The 26,389-nt window shown below is 36.9% G+C and overlaps 1 protein-coding gene across 1 annotated transcript in view; it reads right to left on the minus strand.

The window, feature by feature from the left end:
• Positions 1-26,389, minus strand: part of SUCLG2 (succinate-CoA ligase GDP-forming subunit beta) — a 290,163-nt gene that overhangs the window by 106,172 nt on the left and 157,602 nt on the right. The window contains exons 7-9 of the mRNA XM_052638350.1: positions 20,167-20,263; positions 8,486-8,647; positions 6,213-6,355 (exon numbers count right to left, since the gene is read on the minus strand). Of these exons, the coding sequence (XP_052494310.1) occupies positions 6,213-6,355; positions 8,486-8,647; positions 20,167-20,263 (402 nt within the window). The remainder of the gene's footprint in view (positions 1-6,212; positions 6,356-8,485; positions 8,648-20,166; positions 20,264-26,389) is intronic.

The raw sequence follows: 26,389 nt of genomic DNA on the forward strand, positions 1-26,389 counted from the left end.
AGTGTGCCATTTCTATGTAGTAGCCATTCTCTTCTCCAGGGGATCTGCCTGACCCAGGGATCAAACCCAAGTCTTCTACATTGCAGACAGATTCTTTACTGTCAGAGCGACCAGGGTATCCCTTGGATTCTAAAACAATACCTCAAAAATAACAGTAGTAAAACCTTCAGATGCCTTGATCACTCATCCATCCTAAGATTATTCTTAAGATTCAGAGATGCCTGACATTAATCTCAGCTATTATTTGTTCAACTTGCTAGGATATACACTATTTTCTATATTTTCTAATTGCTAAGGTCAACTACTTCCTTTCTCAATGCAATAAAATTAAGAATAAAAAATTCTTAACATTTAATAAAGTAGATATTATTTCCAACCTATATGATACTATAACTTGATTAGTGGTCCATTTCTCTTTAATAGTCTACAAAGGCCTCTTCATATAGGATTCACAATGAATTATTGAGCATACTGAGATTAATCATAAAATTTACTAAAATATCCCCAAATCTGTTAAATTCTTTAAATCGCTTACAATGAAACAAAGTCAGGTACATTAAAATCTGGATATTGAGAAGTGGAGCAAAGAGTACAAATCTTATTTTTTTACTTATTTCTGAGAGTATGTCAGCAAGGAGCATGAAAATAGATTGAGTGTTACATTACAGATGCTTTGAAAATGTGGTAGCTATCAGACACACTGATCATGTGTGAGATTCAGAAACAACTGCCTTTGCCAGGACTTGGCTCTTACTGGGAAGTACTGGCAGGTAAGTTGGGCATGGAGAGCCAGACAGTCTTGGAAATTTGGGTTAAATGGCCATCAGGAAAAGAAAAGCAAATGTCAGCATTTATGAATTCACGACAATAGGAAAATCCCTGCGAGTAGAAATGAGCACAGGGAGGATGGTTTTCCATGTTCCCGAGTATGCACAGTGGTAACATGAAACAAGGGGTGAAACCAAATGACAGGCTGTGGATCCAGAAGCACAAAACCATTTTTACTCTCTTCAGACTAGGCTATCAGGTAGCTGATCACCATAAAGAATGGCTGCTTCTCAACTCTATATGCAAGTAAAATTAGTTTTCAAACTGGCCTGTAAGAATAGAAATGCACAGTAATCATTTCAAAAAATAATGCTCATGTTTAAAAAGTCCTGGATCTTATATCTGAAAACAAATCCCTAAAAGAATTCTATTAATTCTCAAAAGAAATATTCCCTTGCAGATAAGGCATTTCAGCAAATATATGTGGTAAATGATAAAATGAGTTTTGTTTCATGCCTCTGATATAAGCATGTATTTAAGGGAAAAAGAGGATCTTGTGTTTTGCTTTTAAATAAACTCTAATTGTATGATAACTAACAATATAGAAGGCGTTTAGTATGTCATTAATTCAAAAATATACTTAAAACAATTCATGGCATTTGCATAAACCCCTTATCAAAAATACAGCACAGTTTTACATCCTTGGCCTCAAATTCTAAAGACTTTTCAAGTACTTACCACAGAGTTAAACCAGCTGGCCTCTCCTCAAATTTAAACCAAATTGTATTTTGTGGTTCCCCTAAAATATGAATTTAATCCTCCCTTTATTAAACTGTGTTTCCTTGGCTGTCTGGAGGGAGAATCACTGCATACTACTGAAACTGCTTACACATTTCATCAATTTCAAAACAACCCAGGCAGTAACACTGGTATCAATGAACTGCTTCAGACAGTTCCCACTTCTGTAGACAACCATTTATTCCCCACCGTTTCAATAATTCTAAATCTAAGCCTTTAAATGATAATCAAAATGAACACTCAAGAAAAAAGCATACAAACTAAAGTTTTCATCATGCTTTAGAAAGGTTTGCCAAGTACTTTACATGTATCTTAAATGATAATAAAACAATGCATTGGGGTATTATTTTCATGTCTACTTTATTCATGAGGTGACAGAAGTTGAAAGAGTATATTCACATTGCTAATAAACACATGAAAAGGTGTTCATCCTGATTAGTTATGAGGGAATGGCATTAAACCACAATAAATACTACCACATGCCTACCAGAATAACAAAAATGTTCGTGAGGGTTTCCCACACACGCCTATCAGAATGTAAATTGGCATGTTTAGAAAACTGTTTGGTAGTATACATTCAAACGGAGTATATGCATACCCTATTGCCCACAAATTCTACATCCAAGCATATACACCACAAAAATATGCTCCAAATGGCATGTATGATTATGTTCATAGCAACATTATTCATCGTAGTAAAAAATGAGAATCACACAAATGTCTATCAGTAGAAAATGACATAAAAACGCTATACAGCAATAAGGGTAAGTGAACCGCTACTACATAAAATATGGTTGAATCTGATAAAAGTCAAATGAAAGATGACAAATACAAAAGTATATGCAGTGCATGATTCCATTTGTATTATGCTCAAAATCAGGCAAAACAAATCTTTGATAGTAGAAGCTAGGAGAATATTAGCTTTGTGAAGAAAGCGGGGTTGAGGGAGATAGTGCGGAGGTATAAAGCACTGCTGGGACGGTGACTGTCCTAGTGCATTCAAACTGTGACTAACTACCATAGACTGGGGGGTTAGAAAGCATTCATTTCTCCCAGTTCTGGAAGCTGGCAAGTCCAAGATCAAGTCACCAGCACATTCAGTGGCTGCTAATTAGTACACAGGTGGCCATCTTCCAGCAATGTCCTCACACCAAGGAAGGGGTGAGTGGGCTCTCTGGGAATCTCTTTTATAAGGGCACTAATCCCACTCATGAAGGTTCTACTCTCATGATCTAATTACAGCCCAAAGGCCTCACCTCCTCACACCATCACACTGAGGGGTAGGATTTCAACATATAAATTATGAGAAAACATACTCAGTCCATAACACTGGGAATGTCCTATATCTTGATGTGGTCAGAGGATCCACAAATATGTTCACTTTGTCATAATTCATTGAACTATCTACTTACAATGTAGATAGTAAGTTTGTACAGTGTTCTTTATGAAAGCTATTATTTTAATAAAAGTTTATTAAAATTTTTAGACAGTACTGTCATGTGAAACCATTGCCCTTTAAATGAGAAATATATGTATCTCAATTCATACAATGAAGTAACTCTCTGAGATAATAAGTACTATTACTATCTCTATTTTATAAAATAGGAAACCAAGACACATAAAAGTTACATGATATGCCCAAGGTGCCACAGTTAACACATGTTAAAGATAGAATTAGAACCCAGGCTGCCTGGCACCTGAGCCCCACTAAAAATCTCTTCAAGTATTTGGTGCTTATATAGCACATTTCCTTCCTAAAAGGCTTTGAATATTGCACTCTACACTGGACCTAAACCAGGAAGCACAGTAAAATCAAGAGAACAGACTTCACAAGTCATAAGCTACTGCTTTTCAAAAATCAGGCCTCCAGAGGGCAATAGACTGGCTTAACTGGACAACAGAGCAGAGGTTACTGTTGAGATTCATATCAACCATCTTTTCCTTTAATTCATTTATGCAACATGTTCTACATAATCCACATGATGTTGTACTCATTTTTTATACCTTTGGAATTCTAAGTTCAAAATTAAAAACAAAAGTCAAAAGCACGACTCAGGAAAATAAAAACATAATGCTAACATTCTTGATAGTATTTCTCCTTTAAATGTGCTCAAATTCTTTATAGATTGGCGCAGAATCCTACTTCTACTTTCTAAAACAATTTTACTCCCTATGATTTTAAGAACAACTGTGTTTAGAATCTTATAAGTTAAAATGATGAGGGTGAGACTGTATCTATTCTACCACCAGCAGAAAAAACTCTTATTACCTTTCTCTCATCTCAAGCCCAGCTGGAAAATAAGAGAATTATAAAATATTTCATGATACTTTTCATGGGAATCCAGTTTAGAAAGTGCGCTATATAAAATATTTCATGATACTTTTCATGGGAATCCAGTTTAGAAAGTGCACTATCTTGGAAAAATTCTTGTTTTAATCAGTTTGGCACAGGAACTTCATTTTACATATACTACAAACAAATAAGGGATACATTAGTTATAAAGGTACTTGTGTTAGGTCCCAGTGAAAATCAGCATTTGGACTAACAGTCAAGTGAAATAAATGTAAGTCTCAGCTCCATGGCAGACGTTATGAGTGGAAATATATGTCAATGCATAATATTTTTCGTGAATGAGCATGTTTATTACTTGATCAATAGAATTAGCTTGAACATATAACAAACAAGCAGCTGCTACTATCACTTGATTTAAGTTTAACAACAATGGGCCTTCTGTTATTTTTAGTTTTAGTGTATTCAACTGACTAATCCTTATATCTAACAAGAAAATCAATACCTTTGAAATAATTAGCTTTGGGCTCTGGGGAATCTCTAGTTCTGAGCAACTGGATGGGGTTCTACTTGAAATAATTACTGCCAGAATTACAACCAGTTTCCTTGCAAGATCCAATCAATTCATCGATACTATTTTTTAGCCTCTGTTCCCTGAAATCTGTGAAACAACGCCAGGATTGAAAATACCCATTACATTTCTATGCTTTTTAACTGACTTTGAAATTTTAAGATTTGGAAAATGTACTGTGAGATGAGCCAAGCATTCCTTTTCCTGATATAGCATGAGAAAAATAAAATAACTCCCACATACCTTTATCTACCCAAGATGACAGCCAATCTCAAAAAAGTTTAAATACTCCCAGCACTTGAAAATAGGAAGAGTCAACATTTTTGAAGATTGTTTTAAACAAAAAATAAAGAAGCTTTCCAAGTGATTTTTCATTCCCTTCCTGTACTTTAATAAAATTAAAATTCAGGATCAGCCACTAACAAAAGATACTCCAAAGAAAATGCAATATGATTGTCCTGGTAGATCTAATCCTTCCTGGCTCTCTTTAATGCTCAGCACTGAAATTCAGTTAACACTAAATGTGCAGTATTTTATTACAGTTGCTTGTCCTCTGGGTATTTTGTGGTTCAAGCAGTTGAAATAGCTGTGTTTTATGTACATGGTATTTACAGATTTCAATTGCTTTGAAAATCTTTTGGATAAAAATGATTCTTCCCTTAGAAAGGAGTAGAAAAGAGGGATAAATGAATTCATAAATGATTAGGGAGCCTCTGATACTTAGCCAACGAAAACAAGGTGCTTCTATTAACAGAAAAATCACCTGTGGACAATTCATGGCTGAGTGACTTTGGACTTCAGTCACTTTGCTATTTCTGAACAGCAGTGCAGAAATGAAGATAAGTTGCTGATAATGTTTAACCATTTTATGCGTGTGTGTGTTAATTATAAGAAAAAGATTTAACAAAAATGTAAGGTTACCAACTAAGTCATAATGAAAACAGACAAGCATACCACTAACCTAAGACAAAACTGTATACACAGGAGGCCCAAAATGCCAGTGTACTTATGAATGGGAAGTTTCCATATTAAGTTCAGACAACATTTGAATACATATTTGAAAAATTTTAGTCTTTCTATATAATGATATAATGATATCTTATCATAGACAACTGAATAGCTACAATGGATGCAAATCATACTGGTCTTTGAACTGATTAAGTATTTACCAAGTACCTACTATGCACCTAGCATGACAGCTACATTCTAGTTAAGAAGAAAAGATGCCCATGGAATAACATTATATGTACTTAGAGCATATGTCACAAGCTGGAACACATGTAATCATTAGAGATGAAAATTAAAAAGCATATAGAAGGATGCGAGGTCATCATTTTCCAGTAATACATAATATTATAACCCTGTAATTTTCTTCTGTCTTAATCTTATAATACCTCAGCACCTTTGAGGAAGGAATCTGAGACTCAGTCCTCTCTAATTCACATAAGCATAGAACTAATCACTTCATTGTTAAGTACACACAAAAAATATTTCATGCCAACCAATATTTATTTACATGACACTGTTTAAAAAAATATCCTTGTGCCTCTCAGAACTTTATAAGTACAGGCCCTGAAGTAAGATCCTAGGGATACTTATAAGCCTTTTACCAAGATGATTTAAGCCATCATGAATTCCAGTGTGATATAAGACAGTATTTGCACCTGGGGCTGGAAAGTATTATACATGTGCTGGCTTATCAATCCTCAGCAGCAAGAACAAGGCAGATCATTATGGTGAGAAATCATTACACCATGCAACCTCTCCTACAAAAAGAGAAGTTACCTTAGGATCAGCTGTGAGTAATTTGAATGCTTGATATACTTGAGATTCCTTTACACCACCACCAAGATCCAAAAAGTTGGCTGGCTTCCCACCATTCAGGAAAATGATGTCACAGGTAGCCATGGCAAGTCCAGCACCGTTAACTGTGAAATGCAAATGGTACACAACACAAGACAAATATAGCAACATCAAAGGGTGCATAAACTTTGGCCCTTCTTCGTATTACTAAAAGAGAAACCTGACATTAATAAGCCAGTTTATTACTTTATTTGTTTCCAGCCTACTTGACATTCTATTCAACCAGATAAATTCATAGACTTTAAAAATACAGAAACAGAAAATGTACAAAGAATAAACAAAAAATACCCAGGAATGGGGAGAAGGATTTATTGAGAAGTTAAGTCAATCTGGGAAAGACAAAGGGAAGAGCTTCATTCAGTAAGCAATAAATTTGGACTACTAGTAGAGGGAAGAGTTTCAGGTTCTAGACAGTATAAAGTTTAAGAGATTTGGGAGAGAGGGAAAAGGCTATAAAAAGTTGCTAGAGCCTATGAATTACATCATTTTTAATATTCTTTAAGAGATTTGAGAAAAGAATGTGATTTCTTTCCATTTTTGCTTGCTGTGAATACACTCCTTTGAATGTGGCATCCCTCGGGGGGTTGAACCATAGGGGTTCCAACTTCAATAGGACTGAAACACTTTTTTTACAATCAGTGCAACTATGCATGTTTATGTGTTCTCTGGAGAAACGAAGAAAACAAATGAACAAATGACAGCATCAAAACAATATTCCTAACCACTGTTACTGTTACAAATTAACGTAAAAAATGTTCACTAGCAACCTGATCATTAAAACTAGAACTAAAATACGCCAACATCCTAGAAGCTTTCTTTAAAAAAAAAAAAACGAGTTTTAACATCAAAATTCTTATTTTCCAGAGCTAAGTTTTACTGATCAATTGCACTTCTTTTGCTTCCTATGCCTAATTATAGGAAATTATTTTCCTTAGTTAGAAAGTCCTCCACACACACACACAAAAAAAAGTCTCCTGAACATTATAGAAACTCTTCAGGTAAAGTACCTTTCACATTTTCTGACTTTGTATTTCTCAGATAATGCCTGTGAACTGTGACTAACTAAGCCTGGGACAACTAATATAAAAATAATTTATATATGATCTTAAAACAATGTGAAATGTATTAATCCTACCTTTTGAGACGGCCACCTTGACCAAATCATGCATACTTCTACAGAGGCTACAAAGAATATGCATTTAATTTGCTCTAAACACACCATTAAATCTTTCCCCTTTCTAAATGCCTACAAATATTGAGAGCATATTAGTTTATCAAGATAAGAATGATGTGAGTGATCTAGTACATGAGAGTTTTTGCTCCAATATAAAGAAAGAGCTTTTGGTATCACTTGTAATTGGATGTCATTTTCTACTGTATGAACAGCAAACTACTAGATGAGGTCTGTTCAGTTCTGAATATAATGATACTGTTGGTTTAATGAGCTACAAATCTTTTTTATTTTAATTCCATTAAGATTGAGACCTCTGTTTCAAGTGCAATGAATTGATTCCACCAGAAACATAGAAGCATATAAATCTCAGTATTATATGCTGTGGACAATAACAGAAATTGTATTGCCTCTTTAGACTCATTCTTATCTCTGTTAATAAGCCAGTATCACAAATTTAGATGACTATGATAAAATCAATTGTCTTATTAATAAGCGGACATAATGGAGTAAACATTTGATCATTTGGTTTTCACAGAACCTCAAACTTTAGTATAATGATTAAAGCATGCATTCTCTTCAACTTCCTCTAAGAAAGCAATGTATTTTAAACACAAATTTCGGCAAAGGTTCTGACTTTTACTAGTCAAAATTTAACTGAGATGCTTTAAAATACTGGTCCTGAACTGGGGTTACTGTGCTTACCAGAAGGTAATGTCTGGAGACATTTTGGATTGTCACAACTGGTGACAATGCAGCAAAGGAAAGAGCCTGACAGCAAAGAATTATCCCACCCAAAATGTCCATAGGGCAAGAAGTAAGAAACCCTACCTTAAACCAGTGACCACAGGCCAAAATGAACTTTTGAAAGAAATTTTGTGTTGTGTTTTTTTTTTTTTAAGAGTTTTTGGCTACAAAAATCTCATATGTTCACTTGCGATTAGGAAATAACATTTTAGAAACCAGGGGTCTCTAAACTCTGCAAAAATTCACAAATTATTATATTGATATAATGCTTTCTTACCAAAACAGGCAATGTTCCCATCCAGTCCTATGTATTTTAGATCATATCTGGCAGCTTCATTTTCAATGGGCTCATTCTCTGATTTGTCATCCATAGCAAATATATCCTTTTGTCGGAATTCTGCGTTGTCATCAAAGTTTATCTTGGCATCAAAACAGACAACTAATAAAGAAAACACAAACATACCTAAGTATCTCCTAAGGATCTATAAATTATTGGGTTGGCCAAAAAGTTCAAGTTTTTCTGTCAGATGTAACAGAAAGGCTCAAATGAACTTTTTGGACAATCCAGTAAGTTCTCCAGGCTGAAAAGTGCAAGAGAAATAAAATCAAATACTGTCATTTTTTCTCAAGCTTCAGACAGAAGATGCTGTTAAGGCTTTATCTTTAAACTTTAAGGTTACAAAGACAAATATGACACAATCCCTGTTTTCAAGGGACTTACATTTTAATAAAAAGCATAATAATTTTTATCTGTTGGTTTCTATGAAATGACAATATAAGTTGCCATCACTCTTTAAAAGCTATACACTGGCATAGCTAAATATAGCTTTGATTTGCAATTTTTATTACAGTTCCTATTTTTAGTAGTTAACCTTTCGTGTCAATGCAAAGAGAGACTAGACAATAATGCTTAATATTGCTGTCCTCCTACAGCCTTCTTCTGATGTTGCAAAATGAAGTTTTTATTTAGTCACTATCCTCACTAATATGTCTAGAAGATTTAGTGGAAAGAATGCCAAGTCAGAATCATTAGATTTTTTAACTTATTTGATCCTTAACTAACTCTGTAAACTTGATAAAAATAACCTACTTTCTTGCTGGACCTCAGTTTTCTTATTTGAAAAGTAGAAAAAGACAATCCCCAGACTGCTGATATACTTACTCTGGGGTCTGCTAAAAGTACACCATGATCTTGATGTGAGCAGGACCATCTTATATTCTTGTGACTCAAGTTACAAAACATTAAGCGGCCAAGACTGGACTGTTACAATGGAAGGCTGCCAGGCATTATTAGCAGCACAGTCTCCACCCGCTGGTGCCGGCAGGTGCCGGCAGGAATCTCTAACTCTCCTACTGGAGAGGAGCCCTGGACACAGTGAAACTCACTTAGTGACAGGAATGGACCACAGATAGTTTTCCTTGACTTGTAGATCTTCCACATGTGCAATCAGGGAGCTACTGCGGTGGGGAGAGGTGGCATTCTGGTATCTTGGATCTGATCTCTTCTATTACATCCTTTAGAGCAGAAATTATTGTCTAGGATGATACTCCATAATAATCTTCTACTTCACTTGGGATATCGACAGGCAGGGATCTATGACCATGAATTTAGATATTATTCATTCTCCACCAGCACTGCCATAAGCACCTAGTCTTTTCAGCAAAACAATCACCTATGTGCATTTCACTGGAAAGTAATGACCATGGTTTGTTAATACCACCTGCTTCTTATGAAAAGAAAGTATTGTTACCTTGTAGCATCCTGCAGTTAAAGACCCCAGAGAAAGGTTTTTTTAAGTATCTTTACCACAATAAGTGAGGATTTTGGTACAAATCTGTGCAAAACTGGCATATTAACATTGAAGAATTCTCAGCATAAATAAAAGTCCAAACCACAAAGTACTTAAAGTAGCAATGATTGACAAGGGACAATTTTATATGGAATTTAATGTCTGCCTGAGTCCTTTGTCTTCCCACAAAATGTCCAACCACTTTACCCACATACTATGAATATACAGAGCAAGTGAGTAATTACTTTCCAGAAATCTGAATGACAGGATTCTAGTTAGCAAAGGAATTGGCCAATGTTCTCTGCTTGCTACAGTAGCACTGTCTCAGCAATTAATGACTTGTATAACAACCAGTAGGAAACAATGCCACTGTTGGCTTTCCACTGGGTTTATAAACATACTTTAATTAATTTATTAGCAATCTTTGCTCCTCCATTACTCATTGTCAAGATTACTTGGAACCAACATGTTCAGAATGAATGGGCAAATGCTATGAAATTGACTTCCTAAGTGAAGAGTTTCAAATAAAAGAATTCTTGGTCAAGATCAATAAACCAGTATATCAAAATAGGTCCAGGCTGATCTTTGCTCCTTGCAAAGACTATAAGCTACTTGAGAGAGAGTATAATTAATAGGTATGTATGCAAAGCTCAGAAAGCAGTCTCAGCTAAATGTCTGCAAAGTCAGATTTCCAAAAGTCTCTTTTTCCTGTAGTATGGCATGTATGCCTAGTACAGAAATGAGTTCACTGTTTGGGGACCTCCTTGAGAGAACTTTAGAGTTAACCAAGAACTTAAAGATAGTGACAGCAGGATGACAGGGTTATCTGTAGGTAAGAAAAAGGTGTATGGGCCCTTGCCAAACATTCTCTCTCTGTAGAGAAAAGTAAACAACATAATTAGGTCAAATGTATATATATCCAAGTGCTTTTAGAAGTTAAAAACACTACACAAACAGGAAGCAAATAAAGCAACTTAAGAGTAAAGAAAGATAACCAAAATTGAACTGCCATCATTAATACCTAAATTTTTTCTGGGGAGGGTGGTGGCAGAGGGGAAATAAGGCCTTTGAGGTACATGGAGTCTGTTAGACACATTTGTTAAATCTGCTCAGTATTTTTTAAATGGTCCCAAACATAACAAGTGCTTTCCAGCACAATCTCTGTTTATAATGTTACCTCATTTGAAAGTTTTCCCTTGAACTTGACCACTTAACGTAGACTCTGGTATCAAAAACACCCAGGGAGGAATTACAGCCACCATACTTCCTAACCGGGGAGCCAGTGTCTCTCTTAAGTCCAGTGGTCTTATCAGTCAATTGGGACAGAGCATTTTCTCCTGCCTTGCACTGCTGGAAGGGCAGGATGCATGCAAGCGCTTAGCCTCACTAACAGCTGGCACTTACAAGTGATGTTTATTATTACCACTGCCATCTTCTACATGCACAGTGCTTTCTTGGGGCTTCAGAAACAGGGCAGGTCCTTAGGGCCCAGGATACAGGATTCTCTTCTCTTCCTATCACCGAAAATGACCTGTACTTGTTCCTCTCCCTTATAATCCTAGACTTCTGTTCAGAGTAAATCTAAACTAATGCCTACTGAAGTTTACACATGTACAGATTACCTTTTCCTATAGGAAGGATTTTAATCGTTGGCATTCCAGGCTTTGGAACTGACAGAGAAGGACATTTTTCTTAAAGGGCGATGTTGAAAGAGATGACTTGGTGATGCTTGAATCACACCATACATTTGCATAAGGTCAGGGTGGTTATAGGGTGGGTATAAAAAAGCCCCAAGTGAGACTCTAAGTCAGGTGGGGGTAGAGTACAGCCCTTAGGCCAGCTCACTGCCTGTTTTTGTAACCACAGTTTTACTGTTATTCAGTCATAACCATTCATTTACATACCTCTCTGGTTGCTATCCCAAAACAACAGTAGAGATGAGTGGCTGCAATAGAGACTATAATGCCTCCAAACCCCCTAATATTTACTAACTGTCACTTTACAGAAACAGGTTGCCACTCCCAGCAAAGCTCCAGTTTGCATCACATCCATATCCTACTTTAACAACTGAAAAAACAGACACAGGTATCATATATGTATTAGTGAAAAAGAAACTTAGAAAAGTGCATCACAGTAATGTGAAAACAAAACAGTGTAACAAACAAACTAAACCAAAACCTGCAGCTTGCACAAAAGGAACAGATCAATCCCTGAACACTGATTGATACTTATATGCTAATTTCCCCCTGTAAGACCTCCTCCAAGAACACTTTCAGAACTGGTGGATTAAAAATGGATTGTTTATGTCAATAAGAGCATAATAAAATAAACTTCCTTGCTCAGACCTTGGCTTTTTCATTTAATAAAACAATACACTATGGTAAAATATACTTTTGGAGGTGCTGAGCTTGGTTCAGACATTAAAATTTTCAATGTCACATTAATGACACTTCAATTCTATAGAAAATTCAACTTGAACAAAGGCCATTCTATGTACAAAGTGGGTGAAAAAACACACCTATTAATATTTATAAAACAATTTTCACCATCAAAAGCACATGGTTACATGCTTGATAGATTATACAAATGAATTTTCCTTCTGAACGAATATCAAAGAAAGCTGTGGTACTTATATTCATAGGGTGTTTTTGTCGTTTTGTTTAATGGTGTGAGATCCTGTGAGCTGCTAATTCAACAACTGCAATGAACAACGTGACTGGCAGTTATTGGCCTCTGACCCTAGAGTTTTAACAGAATAATGTGCCACAGAATTAAACAAAAGAAAAATACATTTGAGGGGAAGATTCACACATAAAAGAAACATAAACACAACAGGAAATAAGACTGTCATAATTAGTTTGAAAAATAACTTGTCTTCAGCAATGTACTGAATTTGATTTATGATAAATAACCGTAACGTGCTACAGAAATGCACTTTGCCAAGATGGCCTTAAAACGCTGATACTTCCCAATTAGTCCCACTTTCTGTTAAATGTTACTGTTTGAGGAGTTGTATACTTTTGGAGAACTTTTCTTTAGTTGCTATGAAAGGAGAAAAATAGATACTAGGCGGGAGGGAACTTCAGAGGGAGGTAAAGAACTGAGAATGTTCTCGAAAATAGAGTTATGTATAAAGAGAGAAAAACAGAGAAACACCCACCAACAACATGGGCACAGAGCAACAGGGTAGTTATTTAGGGAAATTAATCTGAAGAAAGAAAGGAATTTGATATGTCATTTAACTTTGGATCACCCAGCCTTAATTCCCATGGAATCTTGGCTAGAGAGTCTCGGTTTTAAATTGGGTTTAATTTATTTAGCACAGTGAATGAATTTGGTCTCCAACAGATGAAAATGCCTTAGAGCAGGAATTCTTAATCTCAGGACTACTGACATATTGAGTGAGATCATTTTCTGATGACAGAGACAGCACTGTGCACTATATGATGTTTAGTAGCATCCCTGGCCTCTATCCTCTAGAAGCAAGTAACATCACACATCCCAAGTTGTAACAAGCAAAACTAGATTCACTATGGTGATCATTTGGCTAAAGAGATACAGACACAGATATATATCAAATCATTACGGTATATACTTGAAACTAACATAAGGTTATATGTCAATTATATTTTAGTTAAAAAAAAAAGTGTCTAGACATTGCCAAAGAGTCCCTGGGGAACACGATGCCCATCCTTGCCACTGAGAAACATTGTTTTAAAGATACCAAAGAAAAGCGTCTATGTGCAGCATATCTGACTAAAAGTGGGGCAAAGAGAAATAGGACATAAACTCACAGTGTCTTACAAAATAAGTAAATGAATGAAGATAGGTAAATATTTTTTTAAAACCCTGTTTTTTACCTGGCTATAGATTTAATGAATAAAATCTGGTACTGCAATTAGACACTAAGGAAAATAGTCCATTTCTCTCTATTTAATTCATAGCTTGCTTTCAGTTCAAGAAAAGTTAGGTCATTTTCATAGGCATGTTTTGACTCAATGTCCTTTTTCCCCAGAGAAACTGCCTTTTTCTGACACCTTGTGATTCCAGCAGGACCCAAGTAGGGCCAATCAGTATCATCTGAAAAGACTGTTAAAGGCTGCTGAAGGAGGAGGATGGGCACTGGGAACCATCTTCACTGACAGCTCCAGAGATGCTGACTGACAAAGATGCAGAGTTAGAAGCAAGCAGCCATGGAGAAGCAGAGAATCCCTGATTCCCTTCATTCCTTTAGCCAGTTCACTCCTAAACTTCTCTGTAACACAAGTAAAATGAGAATCCTCATCCTCAGGGGGCTTTTTAACAAAAATCAGGCTGATGCAGGTCTCTGTCACTAACAACCATTATAATCCTAACTAGCAGACACTAAACTACATTACAGTCAGTAGTACCAACTTAGATGTTTGAACCAGACTATTAATCACACTGGAAAAAATCATTCTTTGGGTGTACTTCTTACCAAAAATTCCCCATGAGAGATTGAGCAGTATAGATATTATCGAGGCCAATGCTTTTTATTCCACTATGTACCATTCGCAGGACCGGTATCCTGGATTTGTTAAAAATATTCAACAAGTAAGACAAGACTGAAGAAAGTTTTTACAAAGGAACTATACAATAAATAAGTTTAAAGTAAAATTTTTTAAGTAAAAAGTCTGGTATAATGCCAACTTGCTTAAACTTCTAAATTAAAAGAGTAACTGTTACACAAAGTTTTAATGGGAAAGGTAATATATTTTGCTTGTTGTTGAGTTGCTCAGTCATGTCCAACTCTTTGTGACCCCACGAACTGCAGCACGTCAAGCTTCCCTGTTCTTCACCATCTCCTGGAGCTTGCTCAAACACATCCATTGAGTCGGTGATGATATCCAAGCATCTCATCCTCTGTCATCCCCTTCTCCTCCTGCCTTCAATCTTTCCCAGTATCGGGGTCTTTCCCAATGAATCAGCTCTTCACATAAGGTGGCCAAGTATTGGAGCTTCAGCTTCACCATCAGTCCTTCCAACAGATACTCAGAATTGATTTCCTTTAGGATTCACTGGCTTTATCTCACTGCAATCCAAGGGACTCTCAAGAGTCTTCTCCAACACAGTTCAAAGGCATCAATTCTTTGCCACTCAGCCTTCTTTACAGCCCAGCTCTCACAATCACACATGACAACTGGAAAAACCATAGCTTTGACTAGACAGACCTGTTGCAGCAAAGTAATGTCTCTGCTTTTTAATATGCTATCTAGGTTGGTCATAGCTTCCCTTCCAAAGAACAACTGTCTTTTAATTTCACGGCTGCAGTCACCATCTGCAGTGATTTTGGAGCCAAAGAAAATTAAGTCCATCACTGTTTCTACTGTTTCCCCACCTATTTGCCATAAAGGGATGGGAATGGGGATGCCATTATCTTAACTTTTTGAATGCTGAGTTTTAAACCAGTTTTTTCACTCTCCTCTTTCACCTTCATCAAGAAGCTATTTAGTTCCTCTTCACTTTCTGCCATAAGGGTGGTGTTATCTGCATAGCTGAGGTTATTGATATTTCTCCTGGCAATCTTGATTCCAGCTTGTGCTTCATCCAGCCTACCATTTCGTATACTGTACTCTGCATACTTAAATAAGCAGGGTGACAATATACTGCCTTGACATACTCCTTTCCCAATTTGGAACCAGGCCATTGTTCCATGTCTGCTTTTAACTATTGCTTCTTGACCAGCATACAGTTTTCTCAGAAGGCAGGTAGTGATCTTGTATTTCCATCTCTTACGGAATTTTCCACAGTCTGTTGTGATCCACACAGTCAAAGGCTTTAGCATAGTCAATGAAGCAGAGGTGGATATTTTTCTGGAATTCTCTTGCTTTTTCTATGACCCAGTGGATGTTGGCAATTTGATCTCTGGTTCCTCTACCTCTTCTAAACCCAGCGTGTACATCTGGAAGTTCTCAGTTCATGTAATGTTTAATCCTCACGTGAAGCATTTTGAGCATGACCTTGCTAACATATAAATGAGTGTAACTGTGCAATAGTTTGAACACTCTTTGGCACTGTCCTTCTTTGGGACTATAATCAAAACTGATCTTTTCCAGTCCTGTGGCCATTGCTGAGTTTTCCAAATTTGGTGACATATTGAGTGCAGCACTTTCACAGCATAATCTTTCAGGATTTGAAATACCTCCACTGGAATTCCATCACCTCCACTAGCTTTGTTCATAGTGATGCTTCCTAAGGCCCACTTGACTTCACATTCCAGGATGTCTGGCTCTAGGTGAGTGATCACACCATCGTGACTATCTGGGTTGTGAAGATCTTTTCTGTACAGTTCTGTGTATTCTTGCCACCTCTTCTTAATATCTTCTGCTTCTTTTAGGTCTATACCATTTCTGTCCTTCACTGTGCCCATTTTTGCATGAAATGTTCCCCTGGCATCTCTAATTTTCTTGAAGAGGTCTCTCATGCTTATGCTCAGTCACTTCAGTCATGACTGACTCTGTGGGACCCTATGGACTGCAGCTTTCCAGGCTCTTCTGTCCATGGGATTCTCCAAGGTAAGAATACTGGAATGGGTTTGCCATTACCCTCCTCCAGGGAATCTTCCCAGTCCAGGTATCAAACCCATGGTGTTTTCTGTGTCTTCTGCACTGCAGCCGGATTCTTTACCACTGAGCAACCTGGGAAGCCCTGAAGAGATCTCTAGTCTTTCTCTTTCTACTGTTTTCCTCTATTTCTTTACATTGTTTACTTAGGAAGTGTTTCTTATCTCTCCTTGCTATTCTTTGGAACACTGCATTGAGATGAGTGTATCTTTCCTTTCCTTTCTGCCTTTTGCTTCTCTTCTTTTCTCATCTATTTGTAATACCTCCTCAAGCAACCATTTTGCCTTTTTGCATTTCTTTTTCTTGGGGATGGTTTTGGTCACTACCTCCTGTACAATGTTATGAACCTCCGTCCATAGTTCTTTAAGCACTCTGTCTATCAGATCTAATCCTCTGAATCTATTTCTCACTCCCACTGTATAATCATAACGGATTTGATTTAGGTCACACCTGAATGGCCTAGTGGTTCTCCCTAGTGAAGTCACTCAGTCGTGTCCGACTCTTTGCGACCCCATGGACTGTAGCCTACCAGGTTCCTCTATCCGTGGGATTTTCCAGGCAAGAGTACTGGAGTGGATTGCCGTTTCCTTCTCCAGGAGATCTCCCCAACCCAGGGATCGAACCCAGGTCTACGGCATTGCAGGCAGACGCTTTACCATCTGAGCCACCAGGGAAGGCTCTACTTTCTTCAATTTAAGTCTCAATTTTGCAATCAGAAGTTCATAATCTAAGCCACAGTCAGCTCCCCGTCATGTTTTTGCTGACCGTATAGAGCCTCTTCAACTTTGGCTACAAAGAATATAATCAATCTGATTTTGGTATTGACCATCTGATAATGTCCATGTGTGGAGTCATCTCTTGTTTGCTGGAAGAGGGTGTTTGCTATGACCAGTGTCTTCTCTTGGCAAAACTGTTAGCTTTGGACCTGCTTCATTTTGTACTCCAAGACCAAACCTGCCTGTTATTCCACAGTTATCTTGACTTCCTACTTTTGCATTCCAGTCCCACAGGATGAAAAGGACATCTTTTTTTGTTAGTTCTAGGAGATCTTGTAGGTCTTCACAGAACCATTCAGCTTCTTCAGCATTAGTGGTTGCTATATATTTTCCTATTATTGATCTAAAAGGAAAAACTTTAAATATGCTGATTATAAATATTGTCAATATTGCTAAAATATATATGACTGCTTTTATAGCTCCTAAATAAAGGAAAGTTTTAGGGAACTGTAACAATGATGAAGTTAATTTGTACATTTGGTCAGTAATCAATGTTTCCTAATTGAGTTTAATTTGACTACTGCTCATTAGAGTTATAAACCAACACATTCATTTAACTGTGATTATAATTCAATAGCTGAACCTTTATGGTACAATGAACAAATTAATAGCTAAACTTTCCTGTTAAAAATATCATATAAGCCTTATGTTTTAATGAACTGTATACATGGAATGTATTTTATGGGGATTCCTTCAAAGAAGCTCAATAATTATATTTTATCTTAATAATTAAAAAGAAAACTTCAGATTTCATGAGGTTTTACAAACATTCTCTAGGAAAAGGTTCTTATATCCCTCTTCCCTGCTGTAAACCATTTTGTGACTGACAGCTTCCCAAAGGGTTAAATGAAAATACCATTTTTATCCCATTCTGTGGCTCAGTTCCCATTTTTTGTTACTATGAAATAACCAGGTTGCTTATGCATATTAGCTTAAAAAGCAATCTATGTATGACCTTTAAGAACTTAGAGTGAACTTCCTCTCTTGGATTTAATTATCAGCCACTCCATGCAGCATGAATTTTAACTGATACTTTCAAACTGGAGACTATTTCTAGATCACTCTGATTAAAGTAAATTAATAGCTTAAGAAGGAAAAAACAGAAAAGAAAAGAAAGCAGATCATCATAAGTTAGTTTGGCATATCAGAATCAACATGCATACCAGACTATGAAAGACAAGGGTTTGAATCCCAGCTCTAGTATCTAGCTGCCCTTGGGGAAAACAAATTCATCTTTCAGTATTCTATAAAATGGGATAACAACTCCTAACTCTGCAGGTTTATGTTAAATGATAAAAACGAAGACACGTACATTTATCACAGCACCGGATGTATGAGATCAAGAAACAATTTTCTTCCCCTCTCGCTAGAAAATACTGATTATTTTACAGTCAAAAGCAATTTTTAAAATATTTAATTATACAGGTAGTTTGCTTATAAACCACCAGCCACAAAATTTTATCTAGAGGTCACTTGTGTAAACTATGAAACATTAATTTCAATGGCTTCTTAAACATGAGCTCTTTGCCTGTCCTAATTTGAAACCTTCAAAAATATACAAACAAAACAAAAATAAATAGATAAAAATATAAAATCTATACCTTTCCTGGACTGCTTTTATACTACTTGAGAAGAACAACTATATTTTATGAATGGGTGGGACTAGCCTATTTTGTGTCTGAAACTGGATGCTTATGCTTATTATACAATCATCAGTCACTTCACTTGGAAAACTGCCCTACAAGATAGGTTATCATGTTTTTACTCACTGTTTTGGATTTATAAACAAAAACAAAAAAATCCCTGAGGCTTAGCCCATGTACGTGGCTGGAACATGGCAATCCCAGGCCTCTCTAGGTTTCAGGGACATGATATTTTAGATTTTCTGACTCTGACTATATAGTCTCTGAAATATACTAGAGAGAAAGCATTGTATCATCCACACTGGTCTACAACGTATTTCTATTTTCACATAATGGGTATTTATCAGTCCAGTGGTAAATCCTTATTTACTGGAGGCCCACAATATGCTAAGCAAAAAGTAAGAAACGGGGTTGAGATAAAATTTTAAAAGGCAAGGTTCCTGGAATTTACCAGTACATTTTGGTAACACTATCCTATTTCCTTGATAGTCTACCTCCTACCCTAAACATGCAGATCTTTAAGCTTTTGCTCTCAAATTAATAAGACCTTCCTGAATACTTGCTATATGCAAGACAGTGCATTTGTGGTAGGTGCTGAGATGTAAGAGAGTTACTGATTCACTACAAGTACCCAGTGAAAAGATAAAACCTTCCCCACAAAAGTCTCCTTCTCCCACCTGAAGCAAAAGCTGCTAACCAAGGGGTGAAAGAGATCGATGATGGGGCATTAGGGATTCTACCATGATGACATAACTTCAGCAGAAGACACAATGTGAAATAAGCAGATTCAGAGAAACTAAAAAATGAAACTAAAAAGTTCCAGTTCCATAAAAGCTGGTGTATTCATCACACCCAAGCACTGTGGCTCCTGTTCACACCTAAATCTTTACCATCATAGCAACAAGGAGGGACCTGAAAACCAGGGGATGGTGGTAGATGGATGTTTCTAAATAAAATAAAAAGTAACTTCCCATGAGGCTTGGCATTTGGATACAAATTCAAGTGCTAATATGTTCAACTGCATCATGGGAACATTTGAAACTACGGTAGGAATTAAATTACTGAAAGAAATTAATGCAAGGCTGCTCTATAGTCTTTTGTACAGCTTACAGTTTGCATAAATAATTAAATTCATTCATTTTCTCTCTCTCTCTTTTTCTCTTACCTTGTCCTTCTGGAGTTTCACCAAAGGGATTCACTTCCACCTGAGTAGCATCAATTTTCAGGAAGAGATTGTACAGCTTCTTAATTTGATCTGCAGCCTAAATGTGATCAAGCGAAATGGAATTTCATAAAAGTAGAAAAAATTATTTTGCTACATTAATGAAATCTTAAAAAATAACAAGCTGTCTATTTTCAGTTAGATTTTCTGAAAGAAAACAAAGAGAAGCATAACTATTTTAATTTCTCTTGCTATTCATTAGAAGGAATTGTTCAACTTTCCTCCAGACAGTAGAAAAGACCATCATCAAGAAACAAAATATTTTCAGTATGGCCAAAAAATGTTGTGAATCTTTTTGAAAATTATCATGTCCCTATTAGCTGAGCTACACTGCAATATGAGCTACAATTACTAATACAAAAAAACTCCATTTAAGTAAAAGGTAAACATGATTTTGAGAATTTTTAATGATGAGTTTTTCCTTATTATGCTGGAATAAACTGCTATTATATTCATCAATCCAAACCTATAATCTGTGAAACAACAATTACTGAGTATCTATGGAAATGGCTGCAAAACAAGAAGATGGAAGACCTAAACAGTACACTTACTGAATAGCACAATTCAAACTGAAAACAGTTTGTCATGAAGGCATACGCCACAAAGAACCAGAATATTCAACAGTTCCCTGGTGTTGTACCCTAACTTCATTTTTCTCACTCTGCTTGAAATTCACTGGCTCATTCATTCTTTTCAACCAACATTTATTAATTGTTCATGTCACAGCAGGCTGGCACTATGTGATCTGGGGCTAGGGGGAGGATCACAAATGAGGTGTGACAGCACCCAGGAAAGCTCGCACCTGCAGTAAACACAGCCTGTTCACCATTAACACAGCAAAGTGAGACTTTGTAATGTGCAATCAAGGCTGAATGTTGGGGTTTAGTCTTATTCTTAGCTCCAACTTATTTCCCAGCCATGCTTTCCCCATTTCCACATTTTTTTTCATGGTTCCCATCCTGCATTATTTGCCCTCAGATTCCTTTCCAGTTTTTCCCCATTTCTACTCTATTTATCAGGGGAGCTGACACTTGTACGCTGGGTTTTCAAGGCTCCTGGGCCAGCTGGCTTCAGTTCAGCCAGTGGGAAGCAGCAGTGGGAGACAGGAGCTGGGAAGAAGGACAAAGAGAGGATATTTTTACTCCTCTCTTTCTGCATCCTCTCACTTTAATTCCCATCAGGGTCCCAACTTCTGTATCTCAAAGTCCAGTGACACTACCACCTCACTTTGCTCCTTGAGCACACAGGTGGCAACCACTTTCTGTTGCTGTTTAGCTCTCTGTGTTGCCTCTCTGTCACTCTGAAACTTCTCAGTTCTCATAGCACCTACTTAACTGATTACCTAGAATAAAGTCCCACTCTGGTCAATACTGGGGTTTCCCAGGTGGCACTAGTGGTAAAGAATCAGCCTGCCAACGCAGAAGACATAGAGACGAGGGTTCAATCCCTAGGTTGGGAAGATCCCCTAGAGGAGGGCATGGCTACCCACTCCAGAATGCTCACCTGGAGAATTCCTTGGAGAGAGGAGCATGCTGGGGCTACAGTCCATAGCATCACAAACAGTCGGACACAACTGAAGCAACTTAGCACACATGCACGTGGTAACCACTAGGAGTGATTTCTCTGTTCTGGTATTAACTAAAGAACTCTTGGAGATGTAAGTAATTCATTTTACCCTATTTTGTTTGATGTACATGTGCAAACTTTCTTAAATCCTAATTTGAAAGCCAGTGGATATAACCAAATATATATAATGAGTTACACTGAGTATTTATAATATTAATTTTTTGTGGCTAGATAGTACATGTACATAATACATAATCCCCAAGGTACACAAGGTTCTCCCTCAGAATCTTCACCAGACTCCCCAGCAACAGAGCCCCCTATATGTCCTTCTGTAGCAGCCACTTTATTGGTTCATTAAGGGATACAGCTATACAAATGCAAGTGTACACATTTTCCATTCATCTTTTTAAAAAAACAAACTTGGTTCTACACTTTGTTTCTTTACTGATAGATTTTAGAGAGCCTTCAGCAGCAAAACAAAGAGAACGATCTTGTAAATGACCACATAAATATCTTATTGTATGGATGTATCATAGTTCATTTAACCTGTCTCCTAAATAATGGCCATTTGGTTTCCAGCAGCTTGACATTACTTCAAATGCTGCCTTATCTGTGTGTGTATCTATATCTATCTATCTATATATATATATCTCTTTACATCCTACAGTGATTAAAAATCTATAGGATCTATTCTCTGAAGTGGAGAACAAGGGGTGGGCCTTTTACATAATAAAAGATTATCTTAAATTGTTCTTGTTCTTATCTTAAATTGAAGCTTTCACTAATGTCCCCTCCTACAAACCAGCATTATAGACATTTTTATTTTTTTTAACTCACAATCATCAGCTATTTGGGTATCTCATTTATGGTTTTAATTTGAAAGACTCTAATTATGAAAAGACCTGAGTATTCTATGAGAGTGAGACATCTGTATTTCCTATGCTGTGAACTCTGCATAGGAAAAATTCACATATTTTTGGTGTCTCTCATATATATAATGTATAAGAGGCATTTTTACATGAAGGATTTTAGCTCTTTATGTCATAGAAATAGCAATTTTTTTTGTCCTTTAACATTTGTTTTTTGCCCATGTTTTGTTACTTCTGCCACATGGAAATCTAATAATATTAATAATAATGTCATTCTTTTTATAGCTTCTGGCTTTGTGCCAGACTTGGGAAAGGTTGGTCCCAATCTCTATCATTATTTTTTCAAAAACTTAAGATTTCCTTTATTTAATGTTTACTTTTTTTGGGGGGGGAGGGGTACAATCCAAGTGGATTTTATTTGAATTACATTGTAAAGCAGGTAAGTGACTCATTGTTGAAACTTTTTTACATTTTTAGAGATTTCCCAGGTTATCAAACAAATGTGCAATCTGAGCTGCATGACAAAAGCATGATGTCTATTCTGGACACCATAGCATCACTATACCTACACAGCCTCTGTACACAGTCAATACAATAAACAATGGTAGAAATAATCATTAATGTAATAAGATGGAGAGACTTCATAATAGAAATAAATTCTGAGTGCATACAAGTATAAGATCTTATCCTAGCTACTTCAAAAAGTTTTTGTTTTTCAGTACACATAACATAAATTTCAGGTCTTCCCTGGTGGCTCAGTGGTAAAGAACTCGCCTGCCAGTATAGGAGACATGGGTTTGATCCCTGGGTCGGGAAGATCCCCTGGAGAAGGGAATGGTAACCCACTCCAGTATTCTTGCCTGGAGAATTCCACGGTCAGAGGAGCGGGCTATGGTCCACAGGGTCACAAAGAGTTAGACATGACTGACTAAGCGTGCACACACACACAACTTCACTGAGCACAATGTTCTCAAGACTCAACTACAATGCAGCATGTGTCAGGACCTCCCTCTTTTTCAAGGCCAAACAATCTTCCATTGTATGTATATACTATATTCCATTTATCCATTTACTTGTCTATGAACACCTCCGTAGCTTCAAAACTTCTAAAGCCTATATTAACGTCGCTTAGCATGAAGCCTGAATTTTCTCATGCTACTGCCACTGTAGTTATACATTAACACAGCACTTGGGGGGTATCCATTATTACAACTGTTTATTATTGTGCAAAGGTGACTATAAACATTTTTTGAAGTAAAACTAAATCTGTGGTGTAAGATCTGGAAGGGGTAAACATTATAAAATCTGTGTTGTAATATCCACAAGGGAGAACCAGCCTGGCTTGCAGACAGAACGTGCCTTATTCCAGAGGCTATACACCAAATGACTATAAAGGCCATCCAGGCAAAATGGGTCAGTCTGCCCAGGTGTAATAGCAGGAAATAGCAGGGCCTATGGCAAGCTGAGGTTGGCTCTTCTACTTTCTAAATGTGTTCCAATTTAAAAAACAGATTAAACACCAGTCAAAGGAAACATTCTGCTAGTTAATGTGCTGTGAACCAGTTTGTTACCGCCACTTATTTCCTCAGGAACCATGCTGTTCAAATATTTATTTTTTTGCCACAATTAATGTTATTTCAAGGTTATATGCTAAGCAATTAAAAAATTAAGCCTAAAATCAAACATCCTTGGAGCCGTGCACATGAAACTCTGACACATTTACCAATGTCTTCAAAAATGTTTTAACAACTTAAAATAAAATTGGAAAAAACTTCTATTGCATCCCAGGAACTAACACTTGCACTATTCAAATATGGTTCTTAAAGCTAACCAGAGATATAAACCATACCTAGAAGGGTTAGTGAGCTGGTATTAACTTGACTGATCAGATACTGATTAGCTGATTAAATACTGGAGGCACATGCTGACAACTCATGGAGCCTACGTTTTCAGAAATGAATAGTATAGATGATAATTAAGACATCCTTGAGGAATTCGTGGATTTTAGTCATATTCAGTTTTCTCATGGCTTTAGTCTTTTCAGCCAATTCTTGCTGAAATATATTTTCACCAGGAACATGTATTTTGTAGGTTTTTATGCAAGGTGATGTTTATTTTTGGTTAAATCTAATATTAATACATCATATTTTAAAGACATCAGGCATGAGTCATAGGAAAGATATTAATTTTACAAGAGAATCATTTTATATATTGTTCATCCATGACTAAGGCACTTCCAAAGGACCAAACTACATCCTAGCTGAAAATTAAGTAACTTTCAAAGTCACATTGAATCGAGGGGGCAATACCACTTGTTTATCAAAAGATCACCAATGGTTGATCATTTAAATAAATGTTTTCTCCCCTCAGGCACCCCCTGTGCTCAATGCACACTGCCCGCTCATATATGGAGGAAGCACTATAAAACAGAGACTCCCAAATCTATAGCACCCATTTACCCTGTGCTCCTGTGCCATGCATTTCATGTTCTGCTGCTCAAATACAAATGGATGTCCCCAGATGAACAAATTCTGACACAACTGCAGCTGAGATCACTGTCTCTCCTATCACCCCCGCCTCGCCCCGCCATTTTCACTCCTTCACATCCCCTCTTCCTGTGTTCACTGTCAGCAGGTGGACCACTGCCCTGTGAGCCCCTGGGGAACAATTCTGCTCTTAGCATCTCGGTTCAACAGGGTTCAGCAAATGAGCTTGGTTCAACCTGCTGAGGAAATGAAGATTTAAAGTCTTTCATATAATTGGCAATGATAATACAAAATACATGAATTAAAAGACTTCTTTACCTTCCTAGATACATAAAATCAAAAATATAATGACAATATAGCTACTACCAATCCCTGAGAATCTGCAGGTTCATCTTCCTTCCATAGATAACTCACTTAAAACCTGGCGTATTTAAGGTACTCAGGAAACATGATTTAGTCAGGAAACATGATTTAGTCATTTAAGAGCTATATAAATAACTGTTAATTGTCTCTTACATTATGTTTGGGGTTGGGGGGAACTCGTGACGTGCATAATGCTGCTACTGCCTTCTCTAGAACTTTCATGTATATTTATCTCTTGAGCTTTCAAACCACATGGTGAGTAGATTTTATCCACTCCAAATTTATTCTCTTGCCACTTACAACTACTCATTCCTGACTCCCCAGGAATTTCTTCCAATTAGACACCTCAGATGTGTTATTTCACTTATTCATGCATATGATAGATATTTCTTGGACATCTAATATATTTGCCAAACGCTTTGTTGGCAACACAGTAGTGAACAAGACCAACCAAGTCCCTCCCGTGATGCAGATGAAGATCCAGCAAACGAGACTGCAAATGTCCAAGAGAAATACAGATGTGCAAGGTATAGAGGATATAAACAAAGTTACAGGGCATATTCTGGAGCTGAGTGTAGGATGGTACGGTTAGAACACAGCGACTATAGCTCTCTGTGACCACCACCAATACACAAGAAGTTACTTAATAAATGTCATATGATCAGTTAATATAGTCAGTAGCTAATATACTTCAGGGCCTTATTCTCAGGAAGCGACACCAACCACTGCAGCCCTTACCCATGAATCCTCCAGTATCTCTCTTTCAGCAGGTCACTAACCTGGCATTCTTCACCAGTCTCGAAATGACGGCTAATTCCTCTAACTGTCCACTGAATCCTGGCTCTATCTCCTCCTGCAGCTTAGTCGCAGATGATCCTATTT

The sequence above is a fragment of the Budorcas taxicolor genome, chromosome 1 (assembly GCF_023091745.1).
Source record: "Budorcas taxicolor isolate Tak-1 chromosome 1, Takin1.1, whole genome shotgun sequence".
Lineage (NCBI taxonomy): Eukaryota > Metazoa > Chordata > Mammalia > Artiodactyla > Bovidae > Budorcas > Budorcas taxicolor.